The sequence below is a fragment of the Cnephaeus nilssonii genome (assembly GCF_951640355.1).
Source record: "Cnephaeus nilssonii genome assembly, chromosome: 14".
NCBI lineage: Eukaryota > Metazoa > Chordata > Mammalia > Chiroptera > Vespertilionidae > Cnephaeus > Cnephaeus nilssonii.
In genome coordinates, this window is record NC_137085.1 from 31,918,754 (window position 1) to 31,942,615 (window position 23,862).

Genomic DNA, 23,862 nt, shown 5'->3' on the forward strand with positions numbered 1-23,862 from the left:
GCACATACCACTCAATAAATTATCACCGTTCTTATTACTGTAATTAACAGGAGGTATCAACCTTGCTGTAATTTATCTTACAAATACTCTTATCTTCTTAATAAGATAAGAGTATTTGGAGATTAGAGAATCGTAGTTATAAACTGACTTTTTTGCATAAATTAATTACTCTGGCATAATTACGTATAACAGTTTATTCAGTCTGTGAATCTCAAGAATCTAACATATTTCTGATCCTTAATCCTCCCCCATTTTTCAAAGGAAATTACTTTTCTAAAGGAACTACCTGTTTCTTCATTTATTCTACTTTAATTCCATGGTTTGAAATCTTAAAAATTAAAGATGCTGTACTAGTAAATAGATTAATGGGTATCTTTTCTCCATCATGATGATGTGTACTTATACAATTTTTTTCTTTTTAATATATTTTTATTGATTTCAGAAAAGAAGGGAGAGGAAGAGAGAGAGACAGGAACATCAATGATGAGAATCATTAATGGGCTGCCTCCTGCACGCCCCACACAGGGGATCGAACCTGCAACCCAGGCAGGTGCCCTGACCAGGAATCGAACCATGACCTCCTGGTTCATAGATCGGTACTTAACCTCTGAGCCATGCCAATATTTTTTGAAACAGTGTGGAGAGATCTTGTTATCCGTGAATGTAAATCATCCTTTTAGATATCCAGTATTCTTGCTATTCCATTGTATCACTATATTATTATTTCTTTAATCATTCCTGATTAAGGGACTGTTTTCAAATATATAATATATCAATGTCTTCAGAACATTTTTTGATTTCATAATCTTTCACAACATATTGAAAGTTCATATATCTCCTTTATATTTTTAAGTTGATGTCTAAATTTTTCATCATATTGCAAAGCTTTTGTAATTTTTTGGGGTGTGGGGGATTATAAATACTGGCATTATAAAATACAACTTTTAAATCAGCCTTATATGTATCAAATGAAATATAAATATTATTGCAGAAACTTTACATCATTTCATTTTTTTCCTTGACTACCTTTGTTTCACTTCCACAGAATTTTATATTAAGACTGAAGGCCTAGTGCATGAATTCGTGCACCAGGTGGGGTCTGGCTAGCCCGCCCCGTTCAGGGTGGGGGGGCCAGTTGGGGGCAGGGCTGGCTGGGGGAGGGGCTGCAGGTGGTTGGCCCCACCCCCAATGAAGAGGGGCGGTGATCAGGGACAGGTCTTGTCTGCCCTGCCCCCTGGTCAAACTGCTGGTTGAGGGGACAATTTGCATATTAGGCTTTTATTATGTAGGATGATATATTTTTATCATATAATTCAAGCATTTTATTGATCACTCTATCATACTTATCTGAAATAAAAATATTTATGTAAATTGGAATTTTAAGCTTTTTCTTAAGTCCCAAAGTATAAAATTTTTTTCTAAGTTGTTTTTTTTTTTAATTCTCTATTGTTTAAAGTATTACATGAGTCTCCTTTTTTCCCCCATTGACCTCTCCCCCGCCATTTCTAAGTTGTTTTTACAACCATTAGAACAATGTGATTGATCAAAGCAAATGTTACAAATTTGGATTTAAAATTACTTTTTATGTTTACATACTAAAAATGACTGTCATTTAATGAGCAGATGGGATTTTTGCCAGTGCATTTATCTGTCTATGGACCAATACGACTTATTGCAGTAATGAAAATAGTGTTCTTTATCATTATTATCTCTAATTTTTGTATTTTTGTTTTTATGGTTGGTAAATATTGAGAAAACTTAGTAGTCTTTATGATAGCAAATTAAAAATAATACAAATTCTTTTGAGAGTTTGGGAGTGGAAAATGTATTATAACAATGACTCTTAATTATTTTTCATTCATTAAATGACCAAAAACCACATAGTAATGTAATATCAGAAATTATTCATGATGATCATCAGCTATTAATGTAATTTTACAAAAAACTAAAACTTTGGGGTTTTATTAGAGGCATTTGTGTTTATCACAAACCATCATTTTCTTTGCTTCCTTGCCTCCAGGTTTTTCCGCTCCAGGGCAGCATACCACTTTAAGATTTGGATGGTTAGGAGATATGCCTGTCTTTTGTATTATAGTGAAAGTAGGAAAAAAATTGTGAAAGGGGGTTGGAAAGAAAAATTGGTGTGATCTCTAATAACCTGCTCAAAGCCTTAGCCATGAAGGCATTCTCAGGAAGAATTCAGATAGAAATTGAGAGGCTGCAAGCAATTCTCTTAACACCCCTTCCCCACTTGTCTTGTTAAGTCAGCTCGGAAATACATATACCCAAGTTTGAAGATCACTATGTATATAAAACCCTATAAAGGATATTTGCCTAGGTATATATCCTCAGGATAAATTCCCAGTTAGAATGATGGGTTGAAAAGTATGTACCTTTCAACAGTGGTACCAGTAAGGCCAATTTATGATTGGCAATCCCAGAGAGTCATTCACACCCTCGCTTCATTGAGATACTCTTTTTTGTCAATCTGCTTGAATTTCTATTATACCATTGAATTCAACATTTTGTACATGTTTTCATTTGTATTTCTTCATGTTATATCTTTGCACTTTTTATTATAGTAGTCATCTTTGTTTTTAGTTCTTTCTACATAGAAATTCATTCATGCTTTGTCAAAAGTGTTACGTGCTTCACCACCTCCACCCCCAGTTTATTATTCTTTCAGCCTCATTTATGATTTGTTTTGTCATACAGACATTTGTTTGCTTGTTTGTTTCTTTTGTAGTTTGATTTCAAGCCAACTTTCCCGTATTTTCAAGTCATGCTTACACAATTTATGAATTTCATGGTGTTCATTTATATTTTACTTCTATTAGTTTTAAAGTATCTTCAGGTATGCTGAGATTTATGTTTATACTAGAGGCCAAGTGCACAAAATCGTGCACAGGTAGGGTCCCCAGCAGCTGCCTTTCATTCTGTGCTGCCCCCTGGTAGTCAGATCACATCATAGCAAGCAAGCAAGCAAACTCCAGGTCAGTCAAACTCCCAAGGGGACACTTTGCATATTAGGCTTTTATATAGAGAGATAGGAGGTTACATGTTTAGGTAATACATGAATAAAACTATTAGTACTATTAGAAAAGAATGGTTCTTAACACTTTGGGAAAAACAAAGACACACATAACAACTACCCATCTACTAGAGAAGTAGCATCATTTTATTTCCAATCCTTTTTTTGGTTAATTCTCACCCAAGGATATTTTTCCATCGATTTATTTTTATTTTTATTTTTTTGCCAGGAATTGAACCTGCAACCCAAATACATGTCCTTGACTGGGAATTGAATCTATGACCCTAGGTGCTCAGGCCAACATTCTAACTACTTAACTACACTGGCCAGGGCACATTTACAATCTTTTTTTAAATAAAAGATTAAAATAGTGAAAGTACCCTTTTACTACCACCCCCAGGTCGTCATATCCCCCTCCATCCTAGAGGCATCCATTATTATGAGTTGAGGGCTCCTTCAGTTCTTTGTGAAAGGTCATACATATGTATCCTTTAACATATTACCCCTGGTGAATTTTTAAATTTACATGGCATCATGCTGTATAAAGTGTTCTGCAACCTGCTTTTTCATATCTATTTAACAAAATGATTTTTAAATTTTAAACATATTGCTGTATTTTAAACATATTGCTGTATATAAATTTATGGTATTTTTTAATAGTATTCCATCATATGAATACAGAATATTGTATGTATCCATTACCTAGTACATGAGCATTAAATTGAGTCTGATTTTTTGCTGTTATAAACAATGTTGTGCACATTCTTGTGTGAATGTCCTTGAGTATAGGTGAGAGGTTCTATAGGGTGTGTGTGCTCAGAAGTCAAATTGTTTAGGTTATAGCATATATTATTAACTGTTCTATGGTATGGTTTTAATTAGTAATCCTCCTTTCTGAAACTATTAAAATGATGTCACTCTAGCGACTTGTCTGCATTTAAAAAGACTTGGACTAGGCTTATGTTTAATAGATCATGTTTCATATGCTGTAGACTTTTTTATATCTAGCCTAATTACTTAATTCAAAACAAGTGACCATTTCCAGTGTGAAAACTTTCCATGAATAATTAACCATAAGTAGCAATGTTACAGATTTCTTGATGAAGTGAGACTTATTTCATTTATGTTGGGTTTTGTTTCTTCCCCTCCTCTAGGTAGCCTTTCCAGTAAATATATGACTCAGGGAAAAGCCTCAGTGAAGAGGACCCAGCAGGAATCATGAGGGAAGGAAAATGCAGCGCTCTAAATGGCCACTCAGGCATTCCTAATCACTCTGAAAATTAGGTTCATTTTACAGGACTCAGCAGCATAGATCAGGCTTCAACTTAACATTTAAGGGAAATGTCAGATTTTTTTTTAACTGAATGAAATTCATAATAAGGAAAAAATTTTTAATGTAGTCTTACCTACCACAAATCCTCATAGATTTAAGGATTTTAATAGAAAGCCATGGTGTATGTATTTAAGCCAGGTTTAAAAAAAAAAGTAACGATGGGCCAGTATTCAGTGAATACAATTTCATGGTTTTTAATTCTTTCAAATCACACTAAAATGGTGTGCTGATAAACCCCAAGAAATTAATTCTTTCTTTCCTATAAATCCCTTTTTTGTTTTGAAGAGGGGAAATTATATTTATTGTTGTTTACTGAATTCTGTGTGAAAGTGTGTCAAATACGTGTGAACTGCTACTACTGTGTTTACCATTTACAAACCTTATTTTATTGATATTTGTAGAAGAAGTGATAACATGAACATGATTACCTGTTTGTGTGAGTCTTCCATGGATGAGCAATGCCAATGAGGGGCTTTTTGGTATTTTCCCTCTCTAATTTTAATTAAGTTGACATATATCTACTATGCTCCTAAAAATGAAGTGAGGAAAACAAGTAGTCTTGTTTGCTGCTAAAAACATTTTCAAAGGAAAAATGACAAATAAAAGTGCTTTTTACTTTTTATGATATTCAGAAATTAGGGTGGAGAACTTAAAAAAAAAAAAATCCCTGCAGATTAAAGAAGCCATCTCTGCCAATTATAAGTTTGCTTGGTGTCATTTTGGGTCTGACTGGAACCCTTATGGAACTGTTTCTGTAACTTCACACGCCTTTCAATAGTAGTACATGGTCAGAACTATGTTTCAGTTTGATTTTGAAATAAAAGCAAAATTTCAACCTGTAATTTTATCCACATCCCTTTCTAGTGAGAGTCCTAACCTTTATGAGGAAACTAGATCGGGAGTAAGGGCAGTACAGATCTGAGCCTCTTTATCTCGTGCTCCCTTTACTTGTGCTTATACTACTGGTGTTCATGGACACCCACTGTGTGGCAAGCACTAGGAATGCACAACTAGGCACAGATTTAGGAGAACAAATACGTAGAGGGAGGTACCAGAGGGTTTTGCTGGGCAAGCATTCCTAGATAGGGGAAAACTCAAAACATATATACCCATGGCCCTTCTTTAAAACAAATAACTTGAAAACATTCCAGCTAAAGGAGAATCATGTAAAAATTAACTTCAGAATTGTGATAGAAAGAATTAGTGATCATTCCTTACTCAATTTGAATGAATACAAACTCGTAAATTAAGTGGATTATGCAACCTGGGCTGAAACTCTGCTCTACAAGACCTTCTGTGGAAAGCCTATTGACGCTGCTGTCTTCTGGCATTATAGCAGAAGTCTGAGGCCAGCCTGATTTTTATTCCCTTGCAGGTTTTATTTTTCTGCTTTGAAGCTTGTGTGTTTATTCCTATATATTTTGTGTCAGTGACTTTTTTCTCAACCAAACCGAATCCAATGTATCTCCCTACCCAAGTTGTTTTTATTGTTGTTTTTTTATCCTCACCCAAGGGTATTTTTTGTATTGGTTTGAAAGAGAGAGAGAAACACATCCAGCTTCTGTACATGCCCCAAACTGGGATCCAAACCCACTACCTAGGTTTGTTCTCTGACCAGGAGTTGAACCCACAACTTTTTGATGTACGGGGTGACACTCCGACCAAGTGAGCAACTTAGCCAGGGCTTTTTTAATATATATACTAGTGGCCTGGTGCACGAAATTCATGCATTGGGGGGGGGGGGGTCCCTCAGCCTGGCCTGCACCCTCTCCAATCTGGGACCCCTTGAAGGATGTCCTACTGCTGGTTTACAGGGATCGGGCCTAAACTGGCAGTCGGACATCCCTCTTGCAGTCCGGGACTGCTGGCTCCTAACCACTCGCCTGCCTGATTGTCCCTAACCACTCTGCCTGCCAGCCTGCTCGCCCCCAACTGCCCCCCATGCCAGTGTGTTCACCCCCATCTGCCCCCCCCCATGGCCTGCTCACCCCCACCTTCCCTTCCCACTGGCCTGCTTGCCCCCAACTGCACTCCTGCTGGCCTGCTGTCCTGATCACCTCCAACTGACCCCCACTGACGGCCTGCTTGCCCCCAACTGTCCCCCCCCTGCTGGTTTACTTACCCCCAACAGCCCTGCCCCCCAACAGCCTGATCACCCACAACTGCTGTCCCATCCTGGCCTGATTACCCACAACTGCCCTCCCCTCTTGGCCTTTAACCGCCTCTACCTCAGCCCCCGCCTCTACCATGGCTTTGTCCAGAAGAACATCCAGAAGGTCTCCTGGAAGGTCTCCCAGTCTAATTAGCATATTTACCCTTTTATTAGTATAGATATTGATTTCAGAGAGAAAGGGAGAGGGAGAGATGGAAACATCAATGATGAGAGAGAGTCATTGATCAGCTGCCTCCTGCACTCCCCCTACTGGGAATCGAGCCCGCAACCCAGGCATGTGCCTTTGACCAGAATCGAACCCAGAACCTTTCAGTCTACAGGCTGACACTCTATCCACTGAGCCAGACCAGCTAGGGCTTAATCAATTTGAGAAAGTATCTATGTTTGTTTGTTTTTTCTCAAAAATCCTTTTGTCTTAATATTCCTCTCATCTTTTTCCTTCCTGCTAGGAAAACTTCTCAAATTTAACCTCCACATGACTAGCTTGATTTTTTTAGTGTCATTCTGCTGTTTGTTGTTTCTAACTAAATTTTTTCATTTCACTTCTAATTTTCTTGACTTATTCTCACCCATTTTCCTTTTCCTCTCATTTTAGCTTAATTTCATTGTCTTCCTTTTCATAGAAACCATGTTTTCTTACATCCTTTTAAGGATGTTGAAAGTTTCCTGCATTCTATTCTGATTTCCAAAGTAGACTCTACCCAGTGTACTATGCTTTTAGTTTGATTTTGAGCCTTCCTACTGGATCAGTGGGACAGTGACCAATATTTGCCAGCAGACCTGGAAAATTGATTGCCCTTGGGTTTTTGCTCCCTTCATTTGGATGCCAGTGTTAGCCCCTTCTCAACGCCCCTCAGGGACAGACACATCTGTCCCATATCATGTTCAGTTCCCTGAGGGTGGCTATCTTTTGAATGCAGCTGGCCTCTCTCTTAACAGGCTCTACAAATGCCCCACTACTCGGGTTCTTTTCTCTTTCTCTCAGGAACAAACAAAAATATGAAATCCATTTTTATAACCCCAATCAATACAAATCTCTTGCTCAGTGTTTACAGTACCAACAATGTGCACAAAGATGTTAATTGTTCTGAGATAACTTCAGTTTATTTTTTCATCTTAAAATGTATTTCACAAATGGTTCTGGGTTTTTTTTAATATTTCTCAAGTGGGAACATTTGTGAGTAGATAGGTCAAAAGGGTTCATCGTGTTTCAGGCCAAAAAACATTTTTTTTCGAAAAGCAAATAGAGAATTTAACAACCCCCCATAAAACTGTAAAAATGTGCTCCGTGCTTTTTACTTTGAAAGCAGGTGTGTATGGGCAGCAGTCAAGACTTGAGCAAACTTCACTTTGTGAAATTCTAGACTTAAAGGGGGCCTGGCTCTGCCAGTTTTCCAGCGAAGAGTGTGGCACTCCTCCTAACCTTTTGGCAGTTCCATTTCCCTGCATATAAAGTGGGAATCGTTCCTGCCCTTCCACTGTGTAGTGAGGATCAAGCGAGGTCTTATTAGGAAAAGACATTTTTAAATGTCTAGAACCCTGAAACTAAATCCTGAGGTGCATTATTGAACATTTCCCTATTGAAAGTTCTTAACCTACTAATAAACATCTAAAAATGGTTACAGCTTGCAATCTCCTTTAACAGTTCCCACCCCGCCTAATTTCCACATCACTGAGCAGCTCCTGCTCTGAGATAAAGGAGTGCACATATTTCCTCCTCATGAAAACTCTCTTAAATCCAATTTAAGGGACCTGCACCAGTTTTAAATAACATTAGGTATTACTGAACCACTGACAAATAGATTTTGTGATTTAGCACTTAACATGCAAAACACATAACCAAGTTAAAAACTAAGTAGTGTGTCTTAAAGGAAAGAAGGCTGTTCAATGTACACAGGGTCCTGAATCAGAAGACTTAGAGCTAAAATTTTAAAATAGCATCTGGTGAATTATATTAAAAGACTTGGAGTTTAAAGCATTGCTTGTAAAATAGCCGAACCAACATTCCTGTCCTATACAGCTCAAAGTTGTGAGGCTACTATGACAGTGTGCTAAGGGTTCTTTTAAAAGCTGTAATTTATAAAAATGGTAACAGGTAATCAGTTTTTACATTTTAAAGGGAGTTTACTTATATTTTTTAATAGATTGATTTTTAGAGAGAGGTAAAAGGAGAAACATTGATTTTTTTTTCTACTTATTTATGCATTAATTGGTTGATTCTGGTAAGTGTCCTGACTGGGAATTGAACCCTGAAACCTTGGATATCTAGACAATACTCTTAACTGAGTCACCTGGCCAGGGCCTTTTTTTTTTTTTAAACATTTTTATTAACTTCAGTTTTTCACAGCAAAATTGAGCAGAAAGTACAGTTTCCATAAGCCCCGACAAGCCAACCTCCCCCACTATCCATATCCTGCACCAGGGTAGGACATTTGTTACAATCCAAGAACCTAAAGGGACATACCGTTATCACCCAAAATCCATAGGTTACATTAGAATTCATTTTTGGTGTGGTACATTCTATGGGTTTAGACAAATATCTAATGGCATGCATCCACCATTGTGTCACACAGAATAGTTTCAAAATGTGTGGCATCTCTAAATATCCATTATTAATTAGCAAGTTTTACTGGGCACTGCAATGTGCCAGGCACTCCTCTAAGGGCTTTTCATTTGATCTTCACAATACCTGTAGGAGGAAGGACATGAGAAGTAAAATACCTTGTTCCTAAATCACCCAACTACTATCCCACCACACTTCTGTCTCCTAATCCCAATTTCTTCTAAGCTTTGGAGGTTAGGGAAAAAATAACTTAAACACTCTCTTATTGTCAGTACAATTGCATTTCGGTACCAGGGAGAAGGAACTATTTAACAGGATTTCTAACCAATCCTGTAGGCTCTAGAGCAGTGGTTAACCTTTCTAATGCTGCGACCCTTTAATACAGTTCCTCATGTTGTGGTGACCCCTAACCATAAAATTATTTTCATTGCTACTTCATAACTGTAAATATCTGTGTTTTCTGATGGTCTTAGGCGACCCCTCCTAAGACCAGTTGAGAACTGCTGCTGTAGAGCCTAAGACCATCGGAAAACAGATATTTACATTACGATTGATTAACAGTAGCAAAATTACAGTTATGAAGTAGCAACGAAAATAATTTTATGATTGGGGGTCACCACAACATGAGGAACTGTATTAAAGGGTCACGGCATTAGAAAAGTTAAGGTTGAGAACCACTGCTCTAGAGCAAGCATGTCAAACTCAAAAGCTAACACGGGCCAAATAAACAAGGTTTAAGTTTCTGTGGGCTGCAAAAAAAACAAAGCTTCAATTTTCATAGAAACGTAGGTTTATTTCAGTAGAGACATACTGAATACAAAGGGCTGAAATAAAAGTAATTAACGTGAAATAGAACATTTTAATAAAAATTAATATTTTCTTGAACATTAACTTACCAGACACTGAATAACTGCATAAATTAATAAACGTAAGGCAAATAAACCTATTTTTCTTGTTCTTCAAACGTGAAATATTTCCTGTGGCACACACCAAACAAGTCAGTCCAAGGCTCATGACGTGGCAATTGGCTGCTAACATATTCGCTGCCATTATTAGTGGAGAGAAATGGTGTCCCTACACGTAAGGCACGTAAAGGAAATGATTATAGCAACACGATTATAGTAATCAGTCATTATCAAACGTTGTAGTTCGTTATTAATAACTATAGACCCGGTGCGTGAATTCGTGCATGGGTGGGGTCCAGCCGGCCCACCCCAATGGGGCCAATCGGGCTGGGCCGGTGGGAGGAGGGGCCACCTCCCCCCCCCCCCAATGGGGCCAGTTGGCTGGCCGCAGTGCACATCATAGTGACCGGTCATTCCGGCATTCCAGTCACTTGGCTTTTATAGAGAGAGAGACCGAGTGCACAAAATTCGTGTACAGGTAGGGTCTCTAGGCCTGGCTGGCAATCAGAGCTGATCAGGGCCTTCTGGCTGCCAGCCAGAGTTTTCCTTCAGTCCACACTGCCCCCTGGTGCTCAGCGCACGTCATAGCGAGCAATCGAACTCCTGAGGGGACAATTTGCATATTAGGCTTTTATGTGTATAGATTATGTATAACAGGCAATGAGAGGAGATCAAAAATGGTGGCAGAGTAAGTGGATGCAGCACGGACATGCTCCCAGGAACAAACTGGTATTACAAGTAAAATACAGAAAAACTTCCTGATCAGTGGAAAACTCGCAGGAGAGAACCCTGATACCCGAGGACCGAAAGTGGAGACCGAATAGAGACTGGTAGGAGGGAGGGGTGGAGGCTCGAAAGGGCTGGCTGGGCACCCACAGACAGCAACTGAAGTTCTGAAGAGATATCTCAGGTGTAGGGGGTTGCCACTGATAACTCTGGGATCTAATCCCCAAGCTGGGTCTCCCAACAGAGATCACCAAACCTGAGGAGGGTAGCCATATAACATCTGGCTGTGAAAAGCAGCGGGGTGCTGTCTGCCAGGGAGTAAAAGCTGAAATCTTAGGCACCCCCTGAAAGGACCAACACACAAAATTCCCTGTGGAGCCACCCACCTTGTGCTCTGGCAGAGGGAGGGTGAAGTGGACTGGAGCCGTGAGAGCAGAAGCCAGGCTTGGGAACTCGGGGGATAGAGTTCAGAAGGCAGACACCCCAAGTTTCCTGGGCTGAGTCATTCCCTCACACAGTGGAGGACATCTTTCCCACATAGACATCTGCCTTGCCTAGGGGGAAAATAGTCCACACAACCTATTGGATAACACCTTTCCCTGAAGCCACTTAAGAGATGAAAAATAAGAATTAGTCTCCAGCCGTAACCAGTTTGGCTCAGTGGATAGAGCATCGGCCTGTGGACTGAGGGGTCCTGGGTTCGATTCCGGTCAGGGGCATGTGCCTTGGTTGCAGGCACATCCCCAGTGGGGGGTGTGCAGGAGGCAGCTGATCGATGTTTTTGACTCTCTGTCCCTCTCCCTTCCTCTCTGTGAAAAATCAATAAAATATATTTTTTAAAAAAGAATTAGTCTCATTAGTCTCCTGCAGAAGAAACTGCCCCACCCTATTGAAAATAACTTTCACCACACCTGGGGGGGGGGGGGCAGCATTTAAAGTTGGAATCCTATCAGTCTGTAGGCAGGGGCAGTCTCTGAAGGCTTTGAGTCTATGCCTGATCTAATTAGTCAGAATCAGTCTTGAACACTGTCCTGCACTAGAGATTGAGAGATGTAGAGGATCTACTTAATAATCACAAACCCAAAAAGAAAGCCAAAATGAGGAGACAAAGAACCTCCAAATGAAAGAACTAGAGAATTCTCCAGAAGAAGAGATAAATGAAGCAGAGATAAGAAATTTATTTGAATCAGAGTTCAGAGTAATAATGGTAAAAATACTCAACAGCATAAAAAAAGATATAGTAACTGAAAAAAGAACAGTCTGAAATAAAGAATGACACATCACAAAGAACACATTGGAAGGAATACACAGCAGAATAGTATAAGAGGATATTATAAAAAGTTATGAAATTTTTATTAAAACGTTTCTTACATACCATTATATTGGCTGGGCCACAAAAATACTCGTTGTGGGCCCCATGCGGCCCACAGGACGCAAGTTTGATATGCTTGAATTAGAGCATTAAACTAGGCTGCAAACACACTGCCCCGATTAGTTCTTTCCACATCAAAACCCTGAGCAAGAATCTATCCTCCCCAGCACCACTCCTCTTTCCCCTTTACTTCTAGCACTTCCGTGAGACATGGCCGTCTATCCTGATGTTCTCCCATCTGCTAACCGTGCTGTACGTCAGTCCTACCAGGATATCTCTTTCTTCCCTGGGCCCTCTGTTTACCAGGCTTCCTGTTAGTGCCTGGTGCCCAGGAATATTTGCTGAATTAACAGGCAGAATTAAAAGGCAGGGCCCCTCAGCAGCCACGATAAGGTCTGACAACACTATAAATGTGCGTATCCACAGAGCTGCCCAGTCACATTTTAGGATACGGTAATGTTCCAAAATCAACACCTGAAGCGAAAATTGCATTAGCTCCACCCTTCAACATCCCAGGCAGTCCAGCACGCAGGTTCGGGGGCTCTTTATTTACCCCGCGTCTCTGCGGTAAATTCTACGCTCCGAAAGAACAAGACATTCTTTCAAATGGAGAAACATCTGGTCCAGCTGTGCCGAAAAAGGAGACCGAAGCGTCTGGAGCTGTTTGGGTCTCGGAGCCATCCTGCCTGGAGAGCACCAGCTCCCGAGCTGGGCTGACTGCTCGGCGGCGTCGAGTGGTGGCGCACCCGGCCCAGTGGCAAGGGCCCGGGGCCCCGCGCCTCCGCGTCCTCAGTCCCGCTCCCACACCACGCCCCGCGCCCTGGCGGCGGCCACCTGTCTCCGGGCCCTGCCTGCCGAGTCAGTGCCCACGGCCCGCCCTCCGCCCATCACTCAGGCGTCCTGCCCAATGTGGGCGGGGCGGGGCGGGGCGGGGCGCGGCCTGAGGCAGCCAGCGGCGGAGCTTGTGGCGTCAATGCGCCGCTGTGTCCATGGAGAGAGGCTGAGGCGTCTGAGCTGCGGCCCAAAACATCAGGGCACCGGGACGGCCAGGATGTCGGCTTCGTTAGTCCGGGCCACCGTCCGGGCGGTGAGCAAGAGGAAGCTGCAGGCCACCCGGGCCGCCCTCACCCTGGTGAGTTTTCGGGCGCACGGCCTGGCCCGTGACATTGGTTCACCTCCGCTCCGCATGGGGAGGTCGGGGCGGCGGGGTGCACTGCGGCCGGGCGGCGGGGCCCCAGCCCGCTCCGCAGCTCTGCGCCCTCCACCCCTAGGCCGCCCCCCCGTCCTTGCTGGGAAAATAGATCCGGGAGGGGCTGCCCCGCCCGAGCCGGCGCCCCCCGGTACTACGTTTCCCATCGGGCCGCGCGCCGCGTGGGGGGGAGGGGCGGTGTGCGTGCGTGACCCCGGGGGTCGGGTCGGCGCGGCCTGCCTGCCGCCCAGGATCCCCCTGGGGGGCCTTGGGGGTGCTGTGCTCGAGGTCGTAGGTTTAGAGGTCGCACGGGACAGGCGCGGGGCATAGCTGGGTGCATAAAAGCAGAATTTACCCGTGAGGGGCTCGGGGAGGACGGAGGCTGGCGGACGGAGCTCAGCGTAAGTGTGTGATTGGCAGTGAGAGCGCGTTCCCCAAGCCCACCCCCTGGCTCCGAGGGAGGCTGCAGGGCACCGAGGGCTACTTCCTGGTGTCGGGGCGAGCGGAGGCTTTTCGGGACACCCTCTGGGTCCAGGCCGTTCTAGGCCTCTCACAGAGAACAAAGACGGAGCACGATCTCCACCCTGAGTTTGTTGACAGCGTTTTCTGGGTGAAAGGTCTGACACGCGCGGAGGGCACCAGAGGACAAATTCACTCAAAAGAACGGAGCGTTCCTGCCGACCCCCGACGCTGGGTTTGTTTTAACCCAAGGAAAACTCGCGTAACATGAACCATTTTAAAGTGGTTCCATTCGATGGCACTTGGTACCTTCGCAGTATTGTCCAGCCATCATGTCTGTGTAGTTCCAAAACATTTCATCCCCAAAGAAAACCCTGTCGTGTGCATTTGCAATTTGGAAAGATGCATTCCATTGGAAAGCTTATGATCGGCGTCCTTCTCACACACATCTCCCTCTCTTGGACTAAGGAGAAGACTTGGTTCAAGTATTGATCACCTAGATCCTAGGAAAATGGATTACTGTATTTAAGTGGAATCATGGATTCCAGTCAGTATAATGCCAGAAACCAGAAAATTCGTTGTTGCAAAATAGAAGAAAGTCATGAACAGGCAGAAGAATTCATTTTTATGATGGATTAATATTTTACACCATATTCTATATTACTTGTTTCCATACCACCAAGTCTGTGTTCATGTTTCAAAGATATACTATCGATTATTCGGATTGTCTAAGGTTTTGAAATCACAAGAACTAGAGGACATGACTCATACTTGGTGTCTCTTTTGAAGGAAACACAGTATTGAGAATGAAAAGTTTTTGCTACAAAGGAGAGAAACCCTATGGCATTGGATAAAAGTATGTTGCTGTGAAGTAGGTGAAAAAATGCATCATTTACAGTTCCTTTTTCCATAATTTTAACACGAAAAACAAACTGGAAATATTTTTCTAAAAGGCCAAACTATCTCACTCAAAGATGTTCCTTCACTTGAAAGAATGTCTTGTTCTGTGATATACGTATGAGTAGATTAAAAACCATCGTTATATTTCATTGAGTTTTAAGAGTCTCAAGGGTTTTTTTTAATTTATTTTTTATTGTTGAGAGTATTACAGATGTCCCCCATTTCCACCACCCTCCCTTAAGAATCTCTTAAGTTTTAATTCACTAACCAAATCTCAAGTGACCTAGTCATTAATTATACATACATTTCTTGGAAAGGCATGGGGTTCTTGAGAAACGCAGTGAAATGGGAAGACTGCTAGCTTGCAGCCTGTTGTTTAGTTGAAGTTTTTATACTATTTCCCAGGTTGATTTTACTTAAGTGCAGAGTTGCTGAAGTATGCAAATAGATTGAGAGCAAAGTGGGCCCCTTAGCTTCTGCCGGGAAGTTTTCTTCTAGTCCCAAATGTTCCCTGTTGAGTCATTCTGACTTGTTCTGGAAAGTTACAAGAACCATATCTTTCCCCTTAAATGAGTACTAAACTAGGGCACCCGTCATTAGTAGCACTTCTCCCAATGGAGTATATTTGGGATTTGCCTGACACAGAAAAATTGAGGGTTCCTCTTTTTACTAAGAGTTGAGAAAAAAAGAAAATATATTATTTTGTAAAACTAAATTAGGTCACTTCGAAAGTCACTTGGAGATAAAAAAAAAAAACCCTTGGGGCTGGTTGACAGCTTAGTGAACAGACCCCTCGCCTGAGTTTTGTTTACTTCATGCAGTGGTGCGTCCTCTACACCTTTGACCCACCAGCTTTAACCAGGGTTATACCTTGGGTTGTACTTGCAAAGAATATTTCCCATGGCTGTGCCTTTTTTGTGTAATTTGTCAGCTATCCTTTGCTTTTTGACAGTAATTCGAGTAAGTTCTTCAGGCCTCGTGGGAAGTATGACCATAAAAATTATGCAGGCTAGTTTTTATTTTCAGTCATTTAGAAGGGTAAATGAGCACTTCAGATTTTTTTTCATTAATATTTCTGTAACTGAGGTTGGAATGCTATGGTTTCCAAAATCAATAAAAGCCATAATTCTTCTCTTCGGCATTTCCTTCTTTCTCCCCCTGGGTACTATTCCCTGTCTTGTTGAGCTGCTTTCTTCCTGTTAGGATAAAATCGTGAGAAAGGGCCTTTATGGACACTGGTAGTGATTTGTTTAATTTTTTTTTTCAATGACATTGGTGATTTATGGACACTGGTAGTAATACGTTTTGTTTTTACAGTGACACACAAATATATATATATATATATATATATATAATATATTAATAACTGAAATCAAAGTTTCACTGCACTTTTAATTTTATCAACTGCAATGCATTGTTTTCTATTTTATGTTTGTTTTCTGTGTTTTAAAAATGCTAGTTTCGACCTTCTGAATTGGCTTCATGACCTTTATAATTTGGGTGCAGACTTTGCTTCACCATCCTCATCTGGCTGAGTCCCCACGGGGCAAAGCCGAAGAGCATACTCTGGGGCCATCCATTGGGTCTGCTCCCTCGGCACAGGCTTGAGCTCTGGCCAGAGCTCCTGCCCCGTCACAGGTCATTATGTCCACTCTCTGGGGTTTCACAAACCATGAAAATGTCAGTACAAAAAACTGGAGGACCAGCACAGCATTGCCAGCTATTGGAGCTAATAAAGTAGGAAGGACAGGATTTCATCGTCATAACAACAGCTGGCTTATATTTGCCACTGCTCTAAATGCTCTTCATGAATCCTGAAGAAGAGCGACTGTTATACCCATTTAAGCCAAGTAATGGGCTGGGACACAGCTAGGAGGTAGACCAGGAATGCCCAGGAACAGAGTTTGTCCCTAACAGCCTCCTCCTCAAGAAAGTGGAGTCGGTGATACACATGCAGTACGTTGTGATGTTTTTCTTATTTTGAGGACCGCTGGACTAGGTTAAAAGCATTTCTTCCCCCAAAACTCCTCCCTGTTCTTGTTACTATTATTGGTTAGCTTAGATACCCTGAAATACTGATGTAAGCCAACTTTAACATTGTTTTTAATATATTTATTTCAGAGAGAGGAAGGGAGAAGGAGAGCGGGATAGAATTATCAACGATGAGAGAGAATCATTGATTGGCTGCCTCCTGCATGTCCTCCTACTGGGGATCCAGCCCACAACTTGGGCATGTGCCCTGACCGGCAATTGAACCGTAACCTCCTGGGTCGATGCTCAAGCACTGAGCCACACTGGCCGGGCAAGCCAACGTTAGTATCTGAACATTTGGTGGGACTGGGATGCGAGACACACTCTGGGTTATTTGATGATGGTAGCACTCTTTCATCATCTAGGTATGCATTTTAATGGATTGAAACAGATTTGGGGTAAGCAAAAAGAGCAGTGGAGTTAATAATCAACAGGGAAAATGCCTGAAAGTTGGCTTTCCCAGGAGTTAACTTGATTCATTCATTGGCTTGTGAGCGCCTTCTGTGTGTCAGGCAATGTGCTTATTGCTGAGCATACAGTAGGAGCACAAAATAGATGCTGCCCAGAAAGATTGCATTTGTGATGTACGTAGATAGTACCATAGAGATTATGACAAGGAGTGGACCTTTACTGGGGGGAGCAAGATGAAAAGGCTGTTGCTAGAAGACATTTTAAAAATAAAGAGAATGATTGAGCCCTGGACGGTGGCTCAGTTGGTTGGAGCATTGTCCCATACACCAAAGGTTGCAAGTTCTATTCCTAGTCAGGGCACTTACCTAGGTTGTGAATTCAATCTTTGGTCCAGGTGCATATGGGAAGCAACCAATCCATGTTTTCTCTCTCTCTCTCTCTCTCTTTCTTTCTCTCTCTCTCTCTCAAAATTAATGAAAGCATATCCTTGGTGAGGATTAAAAATAAAGAAAAATAAAGAGAATTATTTTAATTAAGTACAGTTCATATGTTTGTGTATAAAATCCACAAGGTACCCTGGTGAGAATGGAACAAGACTAGAAAATACATAAGGCTTTGAAGAATGCAAATTTTGTAGCTAAAAACTTAACATTTTATTTTTCAGACACCTTCAGCAGTAAACAAGATAAAACAACTTCTTAAAGATAAGCCTGAACATGTAAGTAAAACCAGTCAAATACTTAGTAAAAAAATGAAGTTGTATTTTCACAATGAATTTGTCTTGTGATAAACAGTATGCTTCTGTTAATTAGGGGTTAGTTTATTTGAGCCAAACTGACAACATATGCCAGGGACCAAGATCTCAAACGCTCCCTAAATAAATCACATAATACAGCAGGATACTCAATGAAAAGGAAGTCACTCTCCCTTTTAAGAGGCAACTTCTTAGTGTCCTTTGGAGATAATCTGTACGTTTTATTTACCTAGACCAGGGTTTCTCGGCCTCAGCACTGTGGTTTTGGGCTGTGTAATTCTTTTTTGGGTTTAGATTGCAGGATGTTTAGTGTCATCTATAGTCTCTGCCAGTGACTCCACTTCACCCCTCAATTGTGACAACCAAAAATATTTCCCTGAGGGGAACCACTGGCCTCAACTCCGCTGTTAAGCTTGTGTGTGTATTTCTCCTCCTACTTAGGTGAGAGCATACCATATATGCTGTAGTTACACTTTGCTTTTTGCCCCTAATGAAATAGCCTGAAGATCTTTTCATATCTATCTATCTATAATAATAAAAGTGTAATATGCTAATTAGACCAGATGGCCAAACAACTTTCCAGACGAAGCCGGGGCTGCGAGGGCCAAGCCCCTTGCACAAATTTTGTGCATCGGGCCTCTAGCATATATTAAAGCCTAAGCAACCAGAAACAACTGGCTGGTAGCTATCACGTGCACTGACGCAGACCTTGCTGTTGGGGCCCAGACAGCCCCGAATCTGGTTCACCCGCACCTCAGACCCAGACAGGAGGGAGGAGGGAGCCCAATTCCTCGCAGAATCGGCTGTTGGTTAGCTTGCTGCTGGAACCAATCTCCGCGGTTCCTCGCCGCGGCCACCCTCCCCTCCCCCATCAGCCCCGATCGCCAGCCAGGCCTAGGGACCCCACCCATGCATGAATTCGTGCACCCAGCCTCTAGTCTTTACATAAAGATCCACCTCATTGTTATTCCTGGCTGCATTTAATAGTACAATCCATTGAACAAGTTTGATTTATTTAACCGGTTCCCCCATATTAAAGGTTTTTTGGGTTGTTTTCATTCAGTGCTGCCACAAACATCATTCAACAAATATTTAGTGTCTGTAGTATACCAAGCCCATTGTTCTAGGCCTGTAAGCGTAGCTTAGTGCATGTACATAGGCTTTATTCCTAGATGTGGAATTGATGAGTAAGGGGTGTGTACATAATCTTAATCTTACTGCATTACTAATTGCCTACAGAATACTGTAAATTACTTCCAAGACTGTTAACATTTACTGATTAGACTATAGAGTGGTTTCTAGATGCCATTGTACAACGTCCCATTACAATGGGAGTTCTATCACCTTCCTCCTATGATTATGTGCTAATGTATGTCAGTGTTCCAACTCCCTTTGGATACACTAATGACTAGAGTAGAAATTGACCAAATAAAACAAAAAATTAACTTTGTAGATTTGTTCATGGTGACATGAAAAGGATTGAGCAAGCACTTCATCAGGTGTCACTGTGGCAAAGTCAATCCCTTTTCCAAATTCCAGTTACCTAAAGCTGTACTTTCACATGCTGTTTAAGTGTCTAGATCCATTCTGATGGTTGGACTTCCTGCTTGCTAAGTTAAATACTTACGACTTGAGCTCCAGAACTTCAGCTAGACAATTTATTGTGTATTTATCATGCTGAAGATGTTAAACTACCTCCGAAGCTCTCTAAGCTGACACTCGGAAGGTGAATAAATCCGTGGCTCTGTCTCCTTGCTGTTGAGGACAGAAGAGACTAGTCTGAATGTTTTCGCTCATTAAAACTCCCAGGCAGCTTGACATTCTAACTCACACTCTTTACCAGTGTCTTCCTACTTCATGATCACTTTCCAGAAGCAAGCACATGTTGCTGCTTTTCCGAGAATCAACATCTGCTTAGTGAAATAATACTTTTTATGATGATATTTTTGTTATATACATAAATGAAAAAGCAGATAGGATCCAAGCATAGAAATTTTGTAGACATTGTTAGAAAATTACATTAAGGTAGACATTGGTATTTTAAAAGTGTTCTTTGGTCACTTTTTAAATTTCTTACATTTCTGTTGGCATCAGTCTTTTGCTTCGTGGTATTTGAGAATGTTGACACAGCTCTGCCATAGAATTAAGGCCCTGTTAGAGGCAGCATGATTGCCAGGCCTGTGGAACTTGGCGAACCTAACCATAGGGACACTTCCTGAGAACATCTCACAGGATGAGGTGGAGCAAAAGTGTTTTTGAGCAAGTCCATTTTTTTTAAGTTGTCATCTCTGCCATCAGATACTTTTCTTTTTCCTTTTAAAAAAAGTGATTCTTCTTCTTTTTTTTTTTTTTAATTAAAACTCCTTTACAATGTTATTCCCAGTGACTATAGTTTGGGTTTTCCCCTCTGTATTGTTTTCTTTGTACATAATTAATTTTGATTCTTTTGGGGCCACCCCCCAGTGTCATGATGATTTTTTTTCCTAAGTAAAATTTTAAAATACTTGCTTCCCATTCCACTTACACTTGCTAAAGGGCTATTTGATAGTCAGGAATCTAATATATATCTTTTAGCTTATGAAGAAGTGAATAATATCATATAGCCAGGACTTTTTAAATGTGATTGTTTAATCTGTACTATTTTAAAATTGAGTTTATATTTACAATTGTTTTTCAGGTAGGCGTGAAAGTTGGTGTCCGAACCAGGGGTTGTAATGGCCTTTCTTACACTCTAGAATATACGAAGACAAAAGGAGATTCTGATGAAGAAGTTGTTCAAGATGGTGAGTATTAAACTTTTTCTGGGCACTTTGCTTTGCCTAAAATGTTTCTCTGTATATAGCACGAAGAGTAATAATAATAGTAGGGATGGCATATAAAATGTTCACTATGAGGTAGACATGGTTTGAGAGACTTTCCAAATGAAAATGATACCATATTGTCCCCATTTTGCCAGTAAGAAAAACTGAGGCATGGAGAGAGTAAATAATTTGCATAGGGTCACAGAGCTAGTAAGTGGCCTAATGAACATTTGAATCCAATCAGATTCACGGCAGAGGCTGTGCTATGGTAGGTTATTGGATAAATGTGTTTATTTGTTTCAATTATGAAAGGTTATTCTGTGCAAAAAGTTTTTAAGATTATAAAACTTCAGAATGAACCAACTGCTTTTGTGTGAAGTCGCAGTTTTACATATATGTCAAATAAGTAATGTCATCTCATGCTTTTGAGGACTCTATAGTTTCAATTTTAATTTCCACATTAAAATTTTCAGGTCTTTAATTATATTTGCCCCCACTGCCTGCCCCTATGCAATAATCTGATTGAGCCTATTTGAAACAAATAGTGCTACAGCTTTGGGGGAACTTCAGTGCACATGGGTTTTGCAGTGATGGCTTTGTGCATCAAAAGTGTGCTGTTGGCTAGCTTTCCTGGATTCCTAGTGTGAGTTCATTTTATTAAATTGAATTTACTAACCAAGAAAGATACATGTTAATATTTTATTTTTAAATCAGTACATAAACTTAAACCCTAAATTTTCATCTTAATGAAGAGGAGATCTAATAAATATATATATGGTTATATTTAAATAATGACTTAATTTCTTATAAGAAAGAAAGCTTTCTTAAACTGATTGTATTTATGAAGATGCTGACTTCTGCCTACATAATTACTATGGGTTATGTTATTACTAGTTTTCTGACACATGCACAGAAGAACAGAATTGCTGCGTCTTAAACCAGACCACTCTGCACAGTCTTTGGTGTGTCTCTAGGTGTGGCAGAGTGTCGTGTGTATAGATGGCATTGCAGGGTTTTCATAAATGTATCGTCTCCATCTTTGCAAAATTCACTGAATATACACATTTTCTTTATGTTGCAAATTTGAAAAATGGGTGAAATATAGTGCAAGGCAAATTCTAGTTTTACATAGACTTGTCATGGAATTTGCTTGGGTACAACTTTCTGACCTAATACAGTTGTTTTTTACATCGGTTATTGTGTAGAAAGGGGACAGGAAACTCAGCACTGAATCCCTAGGAAACAATGGGAGATTCAAAAGCGCCCTGTTTGGGTTTTGTTAGTGTTACTATTTAAAGCTTACTTGAGCTTTGGCTCGGCAGGTTCTGTTGGTGTGCAGGCTTTATATGACATGTGTTTTCTTCTCCCCAAGGAGTCAAAGTGTTCATCGAAAAGAAAGCACAGCTAACACTTTTAGGAACAGAAATGGACTATGTTGAGGACAAACTATCCAGTGAGTTTGTGTTCAATAACCCCAACATCAAAGGAACATGTGGCTGTGGAGAAAGCTTTAATATTTGACTCCTCAGGACTGCTCTGGCTGTAAGCTCCAGGAAAGCTGTGGAAGAAATCGTGACTGTCACGTGCTTAAGGTTGACAATGCATGGCTGCCTTATGAGGAAAATAAACTGATGCATTTTGAAAATGAAGCCAGTGTGTTAGATTTCAGAAGTGGTATTTGTCTTCTTTTTAGGGGACAGAATATGAGAAGCCATCACTCTCTTTGGGTCATTTTTCTGATCTGTAAAGAAAAATAAATCCTGCCCTGTACTTAATTCTCTTGCATCCTTTCTGTTAGAACCAGTTTTACGGAAGGTGCCGGCCTGGGTGGATTTCGGGAAACACATTCTTAATAGGTGTGCACTCTGGATCTCCGTTGAATGGCTTGAATGTGCATCTCTAGGCCAGGTTGATGGTTCTTAAAATTCAGAGGCAGAAAGTCCTGACTGCTAGGTTGACATGGTGGTGCGTTGTTTTTCTACCCAAACTTGGCTCAGCCTTTCTCCATTTTTATCCAAAATTTAATTGTCAGATGCCTCATTTCCTTACCCTTTAGCAGCATCAGCCATTAGATGAAAGTGTCAAAGATTTCCTTGAAATACAGTGCAGAATGGTTTTGAGTGATGGCATCAAAAGGTAAGAAATACTTCGCCCACCATTTTTCATCCATTTTCTTTGCCACTCTAAACATCTGCTGAAGGTGGGATCTCAAACTGACTTAGATTCTTTCATTTGAAAGGTCTCCTACAAGCCATCTAGCCCACCCCCTCAATTCTATACCTTAGGAAGCAAAACCCCAGGGAAGGAGGAGGGCTTGTGCCCGCCTGCACATACAGAGCGGGGACCACCACATCCCCCCTTCCGTGCAGGTGACAGGCCAGCCCTGAGTGCCGAGGCAGGCAGCGAAGGTGAATGGGCAATCTGGCTTTCTAGCTGATTGACGTTTCGATAAGATTTCATATTTTTATTTTGAGTGAGAAGGATCTTATTTGTAAACCCCTCTATGTGAATGACCATGTTGCTTCTTTCGAAGTATGAAGCAGTGGTTTATACCTGCAGGGAAGACGTCGTAACCCAGAGCGCCCTTTTGGAATGTAGTGCATGTAGCAAAGCACAGGGGTCTCCCAAAGTTCCCAGGATGCAAATACTTTCTGGATCCTAAGTCCAAGTGCTAAAATTTTTAAATCTTAATATTTTAACCCAACATTTTTGTCACCAATTTTTCTCTTTAACAGTGTTCCTTTTGTAATTTAATTCTTAATTTTCCTGAGCTTGACATATTGTTTTATGAGATGCCATATGCTTTTTTTTGAAAGCCAAGTCTTATGAATTGAAGTAGCTAAGTTCCTTGATGTTTGTCGTATTTACTGAAATACCTGTCACAAATTGCACCAAAACCTAGAGCAGTTGCTTTATGCTCATGAGTTTGTATTAATATAATTGTCAACCCACTTATAATTTGTGCAATACTGAATGTATGTAGTGATTTGAGTTGTCAATAAAAAAATGTGGCCTCTTTGTGATCATGAAATTGCCTTTTCTTTTTAAGGAAGACGGGTTTGGGAATAATAACTGTTGTAGCTACTTATGAATAAGTGCCATACTTTTCTAACTAGTCTCCCTGCGGTCAGAATGTTCTCCACCTGATGGTGTTGCATTTCAGTTGCTGTGTTCTCCATGCAGTCCTTGACACAACCATTTCCAGTTGCTCTTG

At 40.9% G+C, this 23,862-nt stretch overlaps 2 protein-coding genes across 4 annotated transcripts in view; both read left to right on the forward strand.

Annotated features, from left to right (window-relative positions):
* The window catches only part of TUT7 (terminal uridylyl transferase 7), a 57,742-nt gene extending 48,895 nt beyond the window's left edge, over nt 1–8,847 (forward strand). For all 3 annotated transcript variants that reach the window (XM_079789720.1, XM_079789723.1, XM_079789722.1), the window contains one exon: nt 4,186–8,847. In XM_079789720.1, the coding sequence (XP_079645846.1) occupies nt 4,186–4,253 (68 nt within the window). In that variant the 3' untranslated portion in view covers nt 4,254–8,847. The remainder of the gene's footprint in view (nt 1–4,185) is intronic.
* Nucleotides 8,848–13,028: 4,181 nt separating this feature from the next.
* ISCA1 (iron-sulfur cluster assembly 1) lies at nt 13,029–23,666 on the forward strand. Its single transcript, XM_079789988.1, has 4 exons — nt 13,029–13,235; nt 17,758–17,811; nt 20,525–20,630; nt 22,021–23,666. Exons 1-4 carry the CDS (start codon nt 13,077–13,079, stop codon nt 22,167–22,169), a joined length of 468 nt encoding a protein of 155 aa, XP_079646114.1. The 5' UTR covers nt 13,029–13,076; the 3' UTR covers nt 22,170–23,666.
* Nucleotides 23,667–23,862: the final 196 nt, after the last annotated feature.